This window comes from Macrotis lagotis, chromosome 7, assembly GCF_037893015.1.
Source record: "Macrotis lagotis isolate mMagLag1 chromosome 7, bilby.v1.9.chrom.fasta, whole genome shotgun sequence".
Lineage (NCBI taxonomy): Eukaryota > Metazoa > Chordata > Mammalia > Peramelemorphia > Peramelidae > Macrotis > Macrotis lagotis.
In genome coordinates this window covers 89,658,284-89,677,921 of record NC_133664.1, presented here as the reverse complement: position 1 = coordinate 89,677,921, position 19,638 = coordinate 89,658,284, and the positions used below count along the sequence as shown (strand labels likewise).

Here is a 19,638-nt window from a genome sequence, read left to right as displayed (position 1 = left end):
ACAGATGGTATTCTCCATTGCAGACTGCCCAAAATTACCCTGGTTGTTGCACTGATAGAATGAGCAAGTCCATCAAGGTTGAACATCACCCCCGTGTAGCTGTTAGGGTGTACAGTGTTTTTCTGGTTCTGCTCATCTCACTCAGCATCAGTTCATGCAAATCCCTCCAGGCTTCCCTGAATTCCTGTCCCTCCTGGTTTCTAATAGAACAATAGTGTTCCATGACATACATAGACCACCATTTGCTAAGCCATTCCCCAATTGAAGGACATTTACTTGATTTCCAATTCTTTGCCACTACAAACAGGGCTGCTACGAATATTTTGGTACAAATGATGTTTTTACCCTTTTCCATCATCTCTTCAGGGTATAGACCCAGTAGTTCTACTCATTTTTTTAAATCTTTTGTTTTTGGTTTATTTTATATTATTACAAAAATCTTGTTGTGAGAGTAAACATAACCCCCCCCCCCCAAAAAAAAGATAAGAAACCTCAAAGAAAAGTTTACTTCAGTCTGTGCTCAGATTCCAACAGGTCTGTCTCTGGGATGAGTTGACTTCCCCATCAAAGCCACCAGAAAAGTTGCTTCAATATTTTCCCCACAGGAAGTATGAATGGAGGGAGTTGCGATCAGCAATGGCAATGGTGGAAAAATATGGAAGTAGCTTTTGTGGTGAACTTATCATAAAGAATGTGATCCACCTATGACAGAGCTGGAGGTGTTGGAACACAGACTGAAGCACATTTTTTTATTATTATTTTGTGGGGGAAGGTTGCAGGGCAAATGGGGCTGGGTGGCTTCTCTGGGGCCACACAGCTGGGTGATTGTTGGGTGTCTGAGGCTGGATTTGGACCCGGGTGCTCCTGGCTCCAGGGCCGGTGTTCTGTCCGCTGTGCCACTTGGCAGCCCCTATCATTATTATTATTATTGTTATTTTATTTTATTTTGGTCTTTTTTGTTTGTTTTTTGCAGGGCAATGGGGTTGGGGTGGCTTGCCCAGGGTCACACAGCTGGGTGATTATTGGGGTGTCTGGGGCTGAATTTGGGCTTGGGTGCTCCTGGCTCCTGGGCCAATGCTCCATCCACTGCACCACCTGGCTGTACCTATCATTATTACTATTGTTATTATTATTATTATTTATAATTTTAATTTTTTTCTCTTTCCTTTATCATTCATGCAGGTCTATATTTTTGCGGGGAGGGGGTATTATGTTTACTTTTAAACAAGAATATTTTAGTAATTATAAAAAATAATTTGTACAAAAATAAGAAGAAATAAATAAATGGAAAAAAATATTTGCCCCACAGTTGCTAGCTATCACTAGCTGTTCCTGCCCACTGTCATTTATTCCATTCTCTCTCTTTCACCCCTGTCCCTGTTCAGAAGTGTGTTGTATCTGAGTACCCTCTCCCACAATCTTCCCTCTCTTCTATCACCTACTCCCCCCGCCCCCGCATTCTCACTTATCCCATCCATTTCCCCCTCATTTTTCTCTAGGGTAAGATAGATTTCTATGCCTTATTAAGTATGTATGTTATTTCCTTCCTGAGCCATTTCTGATGAGAATGAAGGCTCACTCATTCCCCCTCAACTTCCCCCATTCCATTCCATTGAAAGTTTTATCTTGACTCTCATGTGAAATGTATCTTAGCCCCTTCTTCCTCTCCTTTCTCTTCCTTCCAGCTCTTTCCTTTATCACCCAGTGACTCCATGTTTTTACTATATTATACCATTATATTCAGCTCCTTCCTGTGCCCTGTCTATATATGCTCCTTCTAACAGCTCTTATGAATGAGAAAGTTCATATGAGTTATCAATATCTTCTTCCCATGCAGAAATACAAATAGTTCAACATCATTAAGTTCCTCATAATTAGTCCTTCTCATCCACCCTCTCTATGGTCCCCCCGAGTCCTGTACTTGGAGATCAGACTTTCTGTTCAACTCTGGTTGTTTCAGTAGGAAAGTTTGAAAGTCCCATTTCAATGAAAGTCCATCTTTTCTGAGCAGAACCAGAAGAACACTGTACACCCTAACAGCAACATGGGGGTAATGATCAACCTTAATGGACTTGCTCATTCCATTAGAGCAACAATCAGGCATAATTTTGGACTATCTGGGATGGAGAATACCATCTGTATCCAGAGAAAGAATTGTGGGGTTTAAACAAAGATCAAAGACAATGACCTTTAATTAAAAAAAAACATATAATTTTGCTATCTTATACTTTATTTTTTTCCCTCATCACATTCAACTTAGATCAATGTATACCATAGAAATAATGTAAAGATTAACAGACTGCCTTCGGTGGGGGGGGGGGGGAGAGAGAAGCGAGATTAGGGGAAAAATTGTAAAATTCAAAATAAATAAATTAATTTAAAAAAATAAAGTCCATCTTTTGCCCTGGAAGAGGATGCTCAGTTTTGCTGGGTAGTTGATTCTCAGTTGTAATCCAAGCTCTTTTTCCTTTGAGAACATCATATTCCAAGCCCTATGAGCCCTTAATGTAGATGCTGCCAGATCTTGTGTAATCCTGACTATAGAACCACAGTAGTTGAATTGCTTGTTTCTGGCAGCTTTTAGTATTTTCTCTTTGACTTGAGAGTTTTGGAGTTTGGCTATAATATTCCTGGAAGTTTTTCTTTTGAGATCTCTTTCAGGAGGTGATCGGTGAATTCAATTTCTATTTTACCCTCTGCTTCTAGAATCTCAGGGCAATTTTGCTATATTATTTCTTGAAAAATGAAGTCTAGGCTCTTTTCTTAGTCATGACTTTCAGGTAGCCCAAAAAATTTTAAATCTCTCCTGGGTCTGTTTTTCAAGGTCAGTTGTTTTTCCAATGAGATATTTCACATTTTTTTCTAATTTTTTGTTATCTTGGTATAGTTTTATTTCTTCCTGATTTCCCACAGTCATTGACTTCCTTTAGTTTTCCCTTCTACATTTGAAGAAGTTATTTTCTTCAGAGAGCTTTTTTTTAAATCTTTTCTGGATGGCCAATTCTGCTTTTTAAGGCATTCTTCTCATTTGCCTTTTGTTGCTTTTTCCATTTGGCCTAAACTGGTTTTTTAATGTTATTTTCTGCAGGATTTTTTTGTATTTCACCAAGCTGCTGACTTGGTTTTCATGATTTATCTACATCTCTCTCATTTCTCCTCCCAATTTTTCCTCTACCTTCCTTAATTGACTTTCAAAGTCTTTGAGCTCACCCATAGCCTAAGCCCATTTTCTATCTCTTGGAGGTTTTGGATACAAAAGCTTCAATTTTTTTTTTTATCATCTGAGTATGTATTTTGATCCTCCATGGTACCAAAGTAATTTTCTGTGGTCAGATTCTTCTTTTTCTGTTGTTTTTTCATTTCCTCAGCCTGACTGATTTACTGCACTTCTAAGGCTTAATTCTCCCAGGTCTTATGAAAGGGTCTGCCTGCTCTCTTACCTGTATTCAGGCCCTCCCCTCTGCCCTGGAGCTGTGAGGGGAGTCTCTGCTCGGCTATGGTGGTATGGGGGCCCAGACTGTGACCTGGATCTGAATGTGGGCAAACAGCTGAGTCCTGCCTCCCCTACCCCCTTACCATCTGGAGGTGCAAGGTAAGTGGATTCCTGCTACAGGTTCTCATTGCAGGGTTACTCTGAGGCTGCTCACTCTGGTGAGGCAGAATTCTCTCTTTCCCTTCAGGCTGTCCTCGGTGATCCCTGGCCAAGAGGTCTGGAAACTGCCCCCTCTGCCACATACCCAGGTGCCCCGTGGGCTGTTCCTGGAAGGTTCGAGCTGGTTTGCTCTGGCCTGGCTGTGCTGTGGCTGCACTGCAGCTCTTTTCAACCCCTGGTTCCCGGTGGAACAGACCTTTCCTGTGGAACTTGTCTTGGACTAGGAGATTGTATCACTCAGTCTTTCTGTGGGTTCTACCCCTCTAAATTTTGGCTAGTCATAACTTGACAATGTTTGGCATTTTGGTGGGTACAAGTTTCCAGGATTTCTTGCCTTCATGCTGCCATCTTGGCTCCACCCCCACCTCATTTTTTAATCTCCACACCTTTTATGGCTACAGAATACTATTAGCCATTTTCAGCAATAATCTTCATCAGCCTTGTGGATTTGCATCATACATTGTTTTGTCTAAATTAAAGGATGCCCAAACTATTTCAATCTATACCCCGTCACACTAAGTGCCATGTTATCCTTTCATAAAACAAAAATCAAACCACATTTTAAGTTCTGAAAAATAAATACTGATTTTGTCTGCAAAATAGTAGAATATGATTAACATCAAAAAGAAACTTGAATTTCAAGGTGAGAAAAAAAGGAAACCTTTATTAGATACACATATATACTAGACTAAATGTAAATCCCCAAATAAAGTTCAAAATACAACTATCTGTATTTCAATTAATAAAAGCTCTTCCGTCTTTTATAAAAAGACTCTAAGATGCAGTTGGCAAGTGGTGTGGTTCAGGTTCATTAGTATTTATGATACGTACACCCATATATACATACACAACTTGCTCTGGGAATGCTGGGTTGACACTCTAGCACAAATGATCTTCCTTAGATCTCTTCCCATTCCAATCTATCTTCCACATAGCTGCTAGAGATTATCCTAAAATGCAGTCATTCTCAACTCTATAAATTCATTAACTGCATACTGCCTTTTGGATCACTGGTTAATACCCTTCATAACCTGGTCTCACTCTACCTTTCATTAAATGACTCCCCTTTCCAGTACTCTTTCCAGGCCTTTGTTATTCCTCCTCACAAGTCCCACATGTTGCTATGCCCCTCCCCCCAATCTCTCATTACTTCTGCCTATCTTCAAAAGCCAGTCCAAGCATCCCCTGCATATGAAGCATTTCCTGATCCGGCCCCCACCCCAGTTGTTACTGCCTTCTGCCAGTTCAGTCTTCTCTCCTGACAGTCTTGTCCAGTCCTTCACAGCCTTTGGCTGAATTTTCGCAGCAGCCTTCTGGTCTCCCTGCCAAATGTCTCTTCCTCCACTAGCCTATCCTCTATTCAGTTGCCAAGGACAGCTTCCTTTATCATCCCTTTCCTTCACAGCACCTTTAGGATTCTTTAGTGTTCAAAGACCTTCATAATCTGCTTCCATTCACCCCACAGGTTTTCCAGTTTTATCTTTTACACCTTACATTCCTCCTTAACACTCAATATCTAGTGGTACTGGCCTTGCTGTTGCTTGAACAGGATCCCCCATTTCTCCATTCTAGGCATTTTCAAGTTGTACCCCCATGCCTGGGATTCTCTGCCTTTTGCATTCCCACAAATCCTAATTCAATAGAAAGTGCATTCCCACAAATCCTGTCTAATTCAAGTTTTAAATTTCTTCAGATCTCCCCCTTAATGCCTCCCGCCTTTGCATTTTCTCCAGCTTATCCTACATTTATATACATATATATACATATACACACACACACACACACACACACATATATATATATATATATATATATATATATATATATATATATATATATATATATATATAAATAAAATTTTGTACACAATGGTTTTGCACATTATCTCCACCATTGGACTGTGAAATCCCTGAGAGCAGGTACTGTCCACTTGGCACTTGGATATAGTACAGAACAGGCTCTTAATGTTTAGTGACTGCCTGAATAAACTCCAGTACCTATCATCTCTTTCAATAAAATATCTCCTTCCTCTGGCATTTAAGGTTACAGCTTGGTCCCAGGCTATCTTTCAAGTCTTCTTACACATCCCTCACCTCTACTCTCTGATGGTCTGGTCATACTGAAGGATCCCCAGGTTTTCTGCCTCTTATCAACAAAACCTTTTCTCACCATTGCCTCTTGGAGTCATTTCCAGCAGAAGGCATCAGAAGGCCTTTCTCATCCCCTTGGCTACTAGGACTTTTCCTTCTGAGGTCATCTAAGAGATGCTGTCCATTTCCTAAGCTCTTGAAGACAAAGCTATTTCTACCCCCTTTCCCATTGTGACCCAGAGTTTAGCATAGTAGTTTGAGAACTGTTTGTTGATTGGCAATTTCGTATTCTGTATCATATTGGTGCAATGGCCAAGACACAGTTAATCATACAGCTGACTTGCTCCACCCCCCCACCCCCACTTCTCAGGCAACCAGGGGCTGGCTCCTCAGCTGGGCCTGAACCAAATGTGGAGATCCTCCCACAGCTAGCTCAGAACTCCAGGGATTCCCGGGCAGCAACCTTGCCAACCGTAGAAATCCCGCAGGCCTGTACCAACATGCCATGCAATATAAGGTAAGATTAAGTCATGAGTGTGACCTACCGCTTCCTATTTAAAGCCATTTTTGCCTGATACTACAGAATACTTTCCTCAATAAATGAGACCTTGGTATGTTACATGTATCTTACTCAGCTGACCTAATAGTAATGTTAAGTATAATACTTACACAGTATTATTGTCCTGTACACCCTGACCTTTATTTATTTAGTATATATCAAATAGTTCAGAAAAGTTCTTTTTTTTAGAAAATGTTTTTCAACAACTTAGAAGACTGACTCTGTTCAAAATTCCTTAAAATCAGGATAGAATACAAATACAACGAAGACAGAATCACATTTTAGGTAAAGTTTAAAATTACATTTATTTAAAACTTGGGCAAGATATCAATATAAAAGAAAACAGTATAAGAAATAAAAATAATCAAAGTACAAAACATTTTAATTTTTCAACATCCATAATTTAAAGAGATAGCAAGGCCCTATTTACACCCATATTTTACTTTTGGTTGAAGTTCTATACCAGTTATATAAAACATTTTAAAAACTGGCAAAGGAATCATAAAACCTAATGTGGGCTCTTAAATTTATATAATACAAAACATAATAATTTATGTTTCCTCAGAATAAAATTACACATCTTAATAAGATGCAGGTATTTTGTTTTCCTGCTTTAAATGGCTTGCCACCTAAAGAAAGCAGCTGGAAAACAAGAGCATCTGCAGGAAGCACTGGTTATTTTTTTCCTGGTAGCTACAACATCCAGATTTTGTGCTCCAAGGGCTCTGAAGAAAAGTCACATTTCAGATACCATCAAGTAAATTTATATGTAGGCTTGTTGAGGAAAATAACTTAGTGAACAATGTAAAATATAAACTTAAATTTACAGATCTAATATAAAGAATAGTTTTAGGTATTTTAGTCATAGATTACTAAATTTAATAATACAGTGTCAAGAAAGGCTGTGATACTTGGGGAGCTTTGTTTCCAGTGTGTTAAACACAGACACTGCCCTCTGCCTACCCTCCACCCCCCCACATCATGCATGCCCCAAATCCAGATGCCCACCACACCCTCAAGAATGTTTTCCAAACTCTAATATTCCACACTAGCCCTACAGAATAAGATCAAATGGATGACACAGGACACCCAAGAGAATTCCTTCAGGTTTACCTGATATAAATAGCATTTTTGGTGGGCAAATATAGGAATAGCCAAACAGGTTTTCATTTGTATGGTTAACAGAAGAAAAAAGGAATTATATTTTTATGAAAACAAAGTCCATAAAAGATGATGGAATTGGAATTTACATTAAATTCTCATCACAAAAACTGAGAAATTGTGTTTTCAGAGAGCAATTTCCAAAAAGAAATGATTCAACTGTTATTTCCAACAATAAGCTGAGTTAGCACATTTCCAAATAGTTTCCTAATGTTGACAAAGTACTTTTCTCACAAGAGAGCTGGGAGGAAATCAATCCTCAAAAATTTAAGAGACTTGCCCACTCTCAGATAATACAAGATGGAATTGGTACTCCTCCTGATTTGCTTCCTTATCCAAGACTGGCTCTCCACCAAACACGTTATAAAACTTTTTTTTAAATTCTGAAAAATGCCCAACTCTATTTTTATTAAAAAATTTATAAGACATTTTTAAAACTATCATGTGCTGCTGTCATCCCACTTTGTCAGATAAAGAATATAAAAGGTGGTAGTTCAAACACATTATAAAGAGGAAAAATGAGAATGGCCAACAGAGAAAGGATGTCAAAACCTTTGGACTTTTGTCCTCATTAGGAAATTTTACTGGTGGTGCTTTTTTTGGCTAGGACACATAAGAATGAAACCAAGGCCCTTGTATGAAATATGGAAAATTTATAAGACATTTTTAAAACTATCATGTGCTGCTGTCCTCCCACTTTGTCAGATAAAGAATATAAAAGGTGGTAGTTAAAACAGATTATATATCAAATCAGTTAACCTGGTAAACTTTTCTTAGAGAAGTCAAACTAGCACATATACTTATGCTTCACTAAAAGATAGGAATAAGATTCTATCTAGAAAAAATTAGATAAATCCTTTAGACCAATTCTAGTCCTTTTATTAATTTAATTTTGGCAAATAACAAGTAGCAATAGTTTCATTTGTACCTACACTTGCTAAACTTCAATTTGGCTTAAAAATCGTTACCAATATTTTTTAAAGGGATTAAGATAAAATCAGAAATTTGAAAATTACTTTGGGGTCTCAGTGAGCCCTTTTCTACAAAACAAAGTGGATGGATCAGAATTCAGGTTTCAAAAGTCTACTGCTTGTAGTTGAACCATACTGCAGAAAGTCATGGTATGACTCTTTGTGCCTGTTTATGATTTTGTTCCCTTTGGATTTGGTTTTCTCTTTTCCTTCCTACCAATTCTATTTCTTTCATGTAAGTAGAAAAAGACACATTCTGCAGTGGAGGAGCTAAGCTAAAGAGTCAAGAAGACCCAAGTTCAAGTCCTGAATAAGGAGGAAAGGAATAAGGAAATAAGCATTTTTATGGTACCTGTATATACCAGATTCTGAGCTAAGAATTTCAAAAAAAATTTCTCTTTGGGGCTCACAACAACAGCCCTGAAAAATAAGCATTATCAGATCACTTTACAGGTGAGAAAACAGGCAAACAGAGGTGACAAGAGTTGCCCAGGGTCCCCCAGTCAGTGATTGACAGGACTCCATCCATTGCACCACTAGCTGCTGAGGCACTGAAGCTCACTCACCCTGCCACAAAGCAAGGCCTTCAAATAGCTCAATCTATAGTCGTCATTTCCTGTCCTGCAACATATTGCTTCCTGTATAAATTTGTAAGCAGTTTGCATTTAGGCCACTCTGAACAGATAAAGGCTCCTCCCGTCTGAGGGGAAAAACAGAAAATCTTCACAAATAAGCTCTGATGCTCATGAAGCCTTCCAACCTCTACTCACCCCGACTGCAATCCCTCCATGGAACTGATTTTTGAAAGGTGCTCTGGGCATTTGCATTTGTTTTTTTTTTTAATTTTGTTGATTTATTTAAGGCAATGGGGTTAAGAGTGACCTGCCCAAGATCACACAGCTAGGCAATTATTAAATATCCGAGGTCGGATTTGAACTCAGGAGCTGGTGCTCTATCCACTGTGACACCTAGCTTCCCATCTACTGTCACGTATAGTCACAGGGAAGATGACCCAGCCTTTAAAAATTCACTAACACTTCATCAGGATGGTTGAGGATATCTTTATTCCAGTTAAGTAATTTCTTGCTTATTAAAGAAAACAATGGCAACTAGGCAGCGCAGCAAGCAAAAAACAGCTAGAGGGGGAGGCTAGGTGGCAGGGCCCTAGAGTCAAGAGTACCTGAGTTCAAATCTGGCCTCAGACACTTAATAATTACCTAGCTGTGTGGCCTTGGGCAAGCCACTTAACCCATTTGCCTTACAAAAGCCTTAAAAAAAAAAAACCAAACCCCAAACAGCTAGAACTAGAATTAGGACGACCTGGGTTCAAATTCATTCTAATACTTATTAGCCATATCATCTTCAGCAAGTCATTTAACCTGTCTGCCTCAGTTTTCACAATTGTAAAATAGGATAATAATCTAACCCCAAGGGTCACTGTAAAGATTCAATAAGAGAACATTTGTAAAATGCTTAGCACTCCGCCAGATGCATAGTATGCACCACCTCAATTCTAGCTGTTACAGCTCATTTTTAGAATTAATCCTACATTATGTTCTATTTATACTACAATGTTGCACATTTCCATAATTGTTTTCAGTCCCCACAGTGAGCAAGCTGGCCGTTTCTTGCTTCTAATAATCTAACACACAGATACAATAAGCTATCCCCAGGAAAATAAGGAAATCACTGATCAGTTATTTCCCAAAAGTTGAATTGGGTTTTGATACTGAAAAAACAAATTCTATAGTTAGAAAACAAAACATTTGTTTTCTGTGGACATATACAAGCTTCTGGGACTGAACACGTTTTGGATGGAGAAGGCTAAAGAAACAGGGAGGGAATGAGGAAGGGGGAGCAGAGACAGAAAAGAGATGGGCCCAGAGGAAGCTGGGGTCACAGCACAGAGGGAGGATGTGAATACTATGCAAAGAAAGTCTTCGATTGAATTGTTTTGTGATTGTGTACAAATTCTTTCAGTTTTGGCTTTCGTTCCCTTCTAAGTAGAAGAAACTCCTGATCCAGGGCATATTCAAGACCCTCTCACTGCTTGACTCTATGAGATCAGGAGCACTAGAGCCAATGCCTGTGGTTTAAGACCAATGAAACAGTAAAATTCTCTACCATATGACACTGTAGAAAGAGTATGGAATAGGAATTAGAAGATCCAAGTTTTAGCCTTAGCCATAAGATACTGAGAAAATTATTGAACATCCCCAAGTCTAGGTTTCATCATCTATAAAATGGATTAAGTGTAGCATGCCTAACTCTCTCATATCATTCCCATAACAGTCTTTTAGTTAAAGGGCTGTCAACTATTGCACAAATGTAAACTGCTTCCATTTCAACAGGATCTAATAGTTCATTCTTTTGAAATATGAATTATTACTCTTTGGATACTGCATTAGACTTCAGAATCCCTTCACTAGAGCTTCTTAGTTGGACGTCTTCAAAGTCCTTTTCCAATGACTCTGAATTACTGGAAGTGACTCGATGCTTTCAAAGGCTCTGTCACTGCAGCCCAAGGATAAGCTCAGCTAAGTAAGGATAAACTCATCACCAGGAGGAAGGTCATTTATTTTGTCACTTTTTGGCAAAATATGAATCAACAACAAAATGTAAAATGGCCTCAGTTCTGTTTGGCCTCCTTCCATCAGTGGTAGAGTGGTAGGGAATGTCATGGGAGCTAAGAATCATCATTTTGAGATCTATAAGTATTAATTTAGCTTATGTTATTCTAAATGAAAAAATTATTTTCCAATGACCAATGAGGAAACATATTATTAGATAAAATGAATCCTTAATATTTCCACTATAAAGGAAACAAGAAAATGCTGACTTTATGGATTATTTTTGCATTGATAACAATTCTTTTCTAAGTATACTCAATTTTTAATATTTAATTTGGTTTAAGTATTTTTATAATGAAAGGTCCCCCCAAAAATGAAAGTAAGATTTGTTTTTGCTGTTCTTCAGTTGTTCAATCATATCCATTTTTTTCATGACCACATGGACCAAACATGGTATGCCAAGCTATCCTCCAACTATCTTCCAAAGTCCATCCAAATTAATGAAGTAACCCTGGACTTGAGAATCAAAAGATTTGCTTTCAATGCTTAATAACTGTGTAACCAGTCATTTCAGTCAACTGATTTGAACCTCAATTCACAATTATGTCCATAAAGAAAACACTCTGAAAAGTACACTCTTAAGTGCAACATGTAAGCCATTATTTAAAAAAAAATCTAATTTCATTCTGCATGCCTACAAACTCAAAGTTGTTAATAATAAAATAATTATTTTCCCTCCATATTTTCAATTTTACATAATTATCTTCAAGAAAGATTGGGTAAATACCCAGCCCTAAAGTCAGGAAGCTCTAGGTTCAAGCCTTGTCTCTGATACAGACTGGCTGTATGAACCTGTACTCAAGTGTACCCAGCAACAATCTAAGACTATAAACTGAAGAGTTGCCATTCTGTACCAGTAGAGGAAAATGACTGCATGGGTCTGGATGAAAATTTTTTTTAAAAAAGTTCTTATAATTCTAGAACTATGTTAGTCATAAAGGCTTTAGCTAAAGAAAATGTTTTGGGGAACAAAAGAAACTTTTTCTTTCTACAAAACTGCCTGAAACCCAAATGATAAATAAACACATGAAGAGATACTGCTAGCACTGTTATAAAACCATAATTGTTTTCTTAGTCTTGGAGAAACACTTTAATTATCAAATATTTCATCATCTCTTTTTAAAAGGATATGATTCATAGTCCAATGTCTGTGTAAGTACTCCAGTAAGAACAAATTCTGCATTATGAACATCTGAAAGATAATAAAAATAATCATTTAAGTAAAAATAAATTATAAGGTGACAAATATACAAAAGTAGTAATGACAATCTGATCGTACCTATTCCTCTTGCAAAATATTCTCGACATAAGTGAAGATCATTTTCACAGGATATTAAAATTATTTCTGACAAACTCTAAGAAAGAGAAAACAATGAATCCAACTTATATAGAACAATGGATCTTTAACAAACTAAGAGATCACTTAACTTATTATATCCACCTTATTTTGCTTATGCTCCACAAGTTTACGGAAAGATGGCTGCTTAGATAATACTTTTCCTCCTGCACATTCCACAATAGCTTTCATGGTTGAAAGACTAGGACAAATTCCAGGTGTAATATAAAAATACTTTGCCTAAAAAAAAAAAAAATGAAAGTTAACTTGTGAACCAAGTTGAAAACTCAATGAAATGAAACCATTAAGGCAGTTCAATGCTGTTAGGTTAGCTGTTTCAATATAAATCAAGTTATTTTCAAAATACTAAAATATTTATCTACAGCTAAGTTAACTGTCTGACAGAGAGAGTGCATAATGGACACTGTTGGACTTGGGGAGAGACAGAAGGATCCAGTTCAAATCCTGAACATACTCTCTATGTGAATACTGACAAGTCACTTATTCTTCCTGTGCTTTTGTCTGATCTGTGAATCATAACATAACATAACATAACATAACATAACATAACATAACATAACATAACAGCACCTAACTTCTAGGCTCACTGTGAGGATCAAATGAGATTGGGGGGGGGGGGGGGTTTGCAAGGCAAATAGGGTTAAAGTGGCTTGCCCAAAACCACACAGCTAGGTAATTATTAAGTGTTCTGAAGCCAGATTTGAACCCAGGGACTCCTGACTCCAGGGCTGGTACTCTACCCACTGTGCCACCTAGCCGTCCCCAAATGAGATTTTTGAAAAGTGCTTTGCTAACCTTAAAGTGCCACAAAAATAATAGGTTTAAATTTAAGAGCTAAACAGGCATAGAATTTCCTAAAAGAAATAAAATGTTCAATGATTTTTAAACATAAGCTTGCCCACTATTAACAAAAGTCCAAAAAATACTTTAATTAAGGAGATACTTCATAACAAGGTTGGTATCCTAAAACAATCAGTTCAAATAAGACAGTCCCAATGCCAAATGTGCTGAAAGATACACACATGACCAAATTAAATTTATTTACTTATAGTTTATTATATTCTATTTAAAACAATTTTTAACATCTCTGGAGTTGAAGGGGAAAGGAAATCAGGCAGAGTATGGAAAATTGAGTTGTTCTAAATTTAACACAACTGTATCTATTATCTTAAAATGCACAATATTTTATCCCGAGACAGAAGAGGTCACCTTACTTAAAAAGTACATACAATTTCATACAAGGTACGAACAAAAGGTACATACAAACATTCAGGACAAACAAAAGGCCAGAAAGTTATCAAATAAAATTTTTACTATATGAAATAAATTTAAATTTTGGGGTGGCTATTAATTATTTATATATGCTTTCAAATGTATCTTATCTCACTACTTCCACATTAATTTCTGTAGCTATGCAATGAATAAAAGTTCTAGATGTAAAAATCTTATGGAAATTTGTTAAAAAATTAAAAACAATTGTACAAATCTTATACTGAGTTAAATTCAAAATAAGCTGTTTTCCTCAGGTGTGCAATGATCAAAAGGCATTTCATTGCTATTTCTATTCATTTAAAATACCAAGTCTTTCAAACTACAGCTAATACTTAGCATATTTTACTGAAGTTCACTAGCATTTGACCTTGAAAATCTGATCAGACCACTAACCTGAAGGTATGACTAGTCATAACTAGAAATTCTTTTAATCACCAAATTTTATAAAATGTGGATTATTGCTTTTAACACATTTTCAATATGGAGTTTCAATTAAGCCTCACTTGGTTAAAAGCATGTCATGAAACCATCTTTATTTTTTAATAATCCCTTTGCCTGAAAGTCCTGCCTACCTTGAAAAGTGGTGTGACATGTGCTCTCTTTAAGGACTCCTCTAAACTGAAACAAAAGAGCACCTCAGCTTCAGCATCTCGGAGCATGTAGTTCTGTTCGTCTAAAAAACAAGACAAGATACATGAGACGTGCTTCATGAATCCACTCACAGATCTTTCATTCCTCATGAGGAAGTGTTTGAAGGCTCAAGTAAACTGAAATCCTTAACTCCTCACCAGCCCAAACCTAACACCCATTAACTTCCAAAAGGAGCCAGAGGCAGGTACGCTCACAGAGTTTCAGGCACCTGCACTTAATTGTCTTTGGGTTCTTTCCAAGAGGGGAACATCAACTTCAATCTCCCTAAAAACATCTATTATCTCCTTTTCCCCCAGATTAGAATAGAAAGAAAAACAATTATTCTTATTCAAGACCACATAACTAGTTAGCAGCAAACTTTGGGGCCAGTTTAGAAATTCTATATCCAGACTAACCAAACAATTAAATAACATTAACAAGCCTTTCAATGTCATGTTTTCATCTGTTGTGTCAAATACTTATGTGAAAATTTAACTTCATAAAATATATATTTCTAATTTCTAAGTGGCTTATAAGGTGATAGCCTCTGACCCTGTAAAAAGCAACAATTATTTCCCAACTCCAAGAGTCATTTACTCCTAAAGCCCAATCAGCTTTTCTTTGGAGGCTGCTAGAAAAAAAGTTATTTTTTTTTAAAGATACCAAACTCAAGGCTGAGAAAGAGAAGAAGGGGAAGAGAGGAATAGGAAGAGGAAAAGGAAAACCTAGATAGAGAAGGAAATATATAGGTGTGTCTATGTGCATGCATGAACATGTGAGTATAATTTGACATAAGAACTATTTTAGATTTGAATTTCAGTTCAAGATTTTTCTTTCAAAAGGACTGAAATGTAGGAAAAGACCCCAAAATAATAAAATCTGAAGTTAAGACTTTCTATTGAACACAACTCCACAACTCCCTCATTACAACATATGAAGATACTAAAAGTAAATTTACTTGCTTGCCCATGGTCAACTGGAACTAAATGGCATAGTTGGGATTAAAGTTCACATTTTCTGATTACAAATTCAATGGCCAGTCCACCATATTAGTCTAAAAAATTTTCTCTGAGTTTCAGTCAGTGAGATCACACTTGAATGAAGGGGGCCACTAATCTACACATAAAGATCTCTATGGGCTACTTGCTTTAAGTTTTAAAGTGTGTTACAAATGTTTTATTGTATTTTGCTTTAGTACATATTTCCCAAATACATTTTAATTTAGTCTGCACTTGAGTGTGTTTGTTTAGACCTTTGGTATTCAAAAAGTTGGTTTGTCCAATCCTGTATATTAAAATTTCTCCTTCGGTTTCAAATCCCACCATTAATACTATCATAGTTTAGTAATAGCAAAATGCCTACAAAATTTCATAGAATAAAATCCTCTCCTAATCAGTCTGATTTTAGAATGCAATTTCTGAAACTAAGAACTGGACAAGTCACTTTAATAACAATAACTAATTTATACAGCATTTCATATATATTATTTCATTTGATTCTGACAACAACCCTACAAGATAGGTGCTATATTTACGATCCCCATTTTGCAGTTAAACTAAGACTGAGAAGCTAAGTAACCACACCCATGATCACAAAGCTAGGAAGCATCTGAGGTAATGATTCAAATTCTTCCTCACTACAAATCCATAACTCTGCACATTCTGCTATCTATTCAAACTGTCTGAGCTTCAGCTTATCATTTACAGGAGAGCTATTGTAGATAATTACATGTTAAAAATTAATTATAAAGAAAGGGGTCTAGGAATTGTAAAGACTTGAAACATACACATACAAAGACTTGGATTTCTATACACAGAACTGCACACATTTTTACAATACTAGCAAACATTGTTTAGGGGACTGCAACATGCTAGGGATGATAAATAATAATTTCGATGAAAAAGACCTTGCTCTCAAAGAGCTTTCAGTCTAGTGGAGGATTTATAACCATAATGTCTTCATAATATAAAACAAATCACTAAAACATACGCTAAGTATACTGATGAATTACCAAAAAAAGTGTTATGTGAAGTCAAGGGTGAGGTCAAATAAAAGAATTCAAAAACATTTAATTTAACGTGGAATCTGAATTAGATTTTAAGGTACCAGTAGGAATACAACCAGTGAAGAATGAGAGAAAAGAAAGCATTCCAGGCATAGGGAACAACAGGGAAGTATTAAATAATAAAAACAAATCAAAGTTTTTGTTATGCTCTTACTATATAGGCCAGATACCATAGAGTGCTATGCAAAGAATGACAAAAAGTCACTACCCTTTAGGAATTCACCTAATTACCAAATATACAATGCAGGTGGGATGCTGGCATTGTTATCTATGGAGTAGATCAAATTTAAGTCAATTCTGAAGGAAGTCAGAGAAGTAAGAGGTCATGGTGAAGAGGAAGACAAGCAAACAAGATAACCAGTCTAAAAGCCAAGTCAGGTTGGAGAAACACAAAGGATAGCCTTATGGATGTGGAGGTCAAAGAGGTCAAGTTGGAAATGATCAGGAGCCACCTTGACAACTGAATGAAGAAGAGCCTGGCAAAATGGGAGATAACACACAGCAATGAGGCAGGAAGACAAATTAGACAGCAACAGCAATAGTTCAACTGAAAAAGTAGTGAGGGCCTGAACACAAGGGTGGTGGCGAAGAGTGTAAAAAGAAGGACATATATTGTGAAGGAGACACACACACACACACACACACACATGTTGTGAAGCAAAAAATGATGTGGCTGGGCAACAAATCAGTTATATGGAGTGAGTTCAAGTAAACCCTGAGGTGGTGGGTGAAGGCAATTGAGAGGATGATGGTGTTTTAACAGTACAAGGGAAGTTAGGGTGAGGAGAGGGTCTAGGAGGAAAGATAATGAGTTCTGTTTTAAATCTGAAATTCCTAGAAACTCTAAAATGCCCCAAAGGCAGCTGATGATACAGGACAGGAACTGAGTAGACAGACCAGGGCTGAATAGAAAGATTTGAGAATCATGTGCAAGACATGATCACCAAACTCTTGTTTGGGAGTTAATGGGACAGCAAAGTAAAAACAGAGTAGAGGAAAAAAGAGACAGGCTTCAGAGGACGGACAAGTTTAATGAGTATAACCCAGATGATTTGAGAAATAGAGCAGAACCAGGAAAGAATTATGACTACCTAGGGAGAAGGCATATCCAGAAGGAGGTGATTAATATTATCAAATGCTGAAGAGAGGATAAGGAGGCTCAGAATTGAGAAAAGACCATTAGATATGGCAATTAGCACTAATAACAGTATTAGCTAATATTTGCAATAGTGCCTTGTGCTAAGACCTATGCTAAGCACTTTACAAACATTATCACATTGGATACTCACAAACAACCCTTGAAGATAAGTGCTATTAGGTAGAGTGACTTGCCCAAAATCACAGAGCTCCTATCTCAGACTGAATCTGAACTCCTATCCTCCTCACTTTAGGCCAAGTGCTCTGTGCATTATACCACCTGGATGCTGATGAAACTGCTGCTTACTTTAGGCTAGAAACCAGACTGAAGAAAGTTTAGAAGAGAAGTGATGGTACCAAGTGCAGATGACATTCTCAAGGAGTTTTAGCAGAATGGGAAGAAAAGTTATGAGATAATAGCTGGTTTGGACTTCTAAGTCAATTGAGAATTTTTTAAGCATGGAGTTTCTAGGCACTAAGCAATGAGTGAGAGGAAGAGATTGAAAATTGGAAAGAATAGGGATGATAGTGGGGAACTTGCTGAAGAAATTGACAAGGAATGGACTCAAGGGTACATGTGAAGGAAGGCAAAGGGTGAGCTGACAAAGAGGAGATCCTCTTCAAATGAAACAGAAAAAAATGAAACATTGGGGGAGAAATGCCTGAGTGATGTAAGATGAAGAAGGGAAGAAATTGAGCCCTCAATGAATGGCATCATTTTTAGGTGATGTAAAGATCTTCAGCTAAAAGGAACCATAGCAGCCTTGAAGAGAAACAAAAGTTCAAAACAGTTGTTTGAGGTAAGACAATGTAGGGAAGAAGGTAGGATAAAGAAAGAAAGAAGAAAAGAAATATTTATTAAGCACCTACTATGTGCCAGGCAACAACTCTACAAGTTAGGTGCTATTGTCTGCATTTTATAGATAAGGAAACTGAAGTAGATAATGGTTAAAGGACTTGTCCAGGATCACCTGTCTCAGATATTAGCCAACAGCTTCATTTTACAGGTAAGGAAAAGGAGGCCTCAAGAGGCTAAGTGACCTAGACTGACAGTCATCCTACTAGTGAATGACAAAAGGGAGGCCTGAACCCAAGTTTCCAAGGTTCTTGTCACTAGTGCATGTTGTCCCAATTCATAACTCATATAACAAAGATGAAAGAGGTTATGATTTCTAGTAGCATTCATGACCTTCAGTGCCAGGCAAAAGAGGAAAGGAAACAAAAGCTTATCATCACTGGAATTCCTTTATAAAAAATACTTTAGAAAAGGTAACCAGTAATAATGTCTTTAGTGATAATAATGAAAGTACTTACATACCTTCTGTAAGGAGAAACTGATTTTTTTAACTAGTTTGCAGAGCTCTAAGCATTTAAGTGAATAAAGAATTTAAGTGCCTATTATGTGCAAAAAGCACTGTGCTAAGTGCTGAGATACAAAAAGTAAAATAGTTCTGCTTTCATTCTAATGGGGAAGAGAACTCAAATGGAAGGTTGTCAGCTCCAAGTGAAAAAGAAAGGTCCCACCAACCTTTGGAGCACAGGAGCAAAACAGACAATAATGCCTCTTCTTTAAGAATGTCATTTCCAGTGATAAAACCATCTCAGTTTCATCTGATACTGCCAAAAACTAGTGACAAGAACTTTCTTTTCTGAATCTGCGACAGTTGTGGCTGCTGTATTTGCACAAGTAGCTCCAAAGAGATTGTTTCCCAAGATGATGGGTGGAGGCCCTGAGTTGGAGTAGTGTCATGTACCACCTCCTACTTCTTTCCAAGGTGACTTGCTGCTTTAATTAGGCTGTTCTGCCTGGGTTTGATGGGAATGACAGAAGGCCCCCTCCCCTATTCTAATAAGGGCTTTGTGAGCTGTTGTGAAAACACCACCAATGGTCTGCTACTTCTCTAAGGCTCCTGTTGTGTTTGCTTCCCTGTTGATAAAGGATTGGTGAGCAAGTACTTGTTGCTGTTGATGATGAGAAAAAGGTGGGTCACTTTCCCACAATTTCTCCTATTCTTGATAAGGGTTTTGCGGACTATACTGGAAGGAGGTATGCTGGTTTTGGGGACACTGCAACTACCTCCACAAGGGTTTATGGGGAGATGGTGGTCAAGGCG

General features: G+C 37.4%; 1 protein-coding gene across 1 annotated transcript in view; it reads right to left on the bottom strand.

The window, feature by feature from the left end:
- Positions 1-6,592: 6,592 nt before the first annotated feature.
- PAXIP1 (PAX interacting protein 1) overlaps positions 6,593-19,638 on the bottom strand; it is an 82,752-nt gene continuing 69,706 nt past the window's right edge. The window contains exons 17-21 of the mRNA XM_074193294.1: positions 14,265-14,365; positions 12,505-12,639; positions 12,343-12,418; positions 12,196-12,255; positions 6,593-7,071 (exon numbers count right to left, since the gene is read on the bottom strand). Coding sequence (XP_074049395.1) covers positions 7,055-7,071; positions 12,196-12,255; positions 12,343-12,418; positions 12,505-12,639; positions 14,265-14,365 — 389 coding nt within the window. The 3' untranslated portion in view covers positions 6,593-7,054. The remainder of the gene's footprint in view (positions 7,072-12,195; positions 12,256-12,342; positions 12,419-12,504; positions 12,640-14,264; positions 14,366-19,638) is intronic.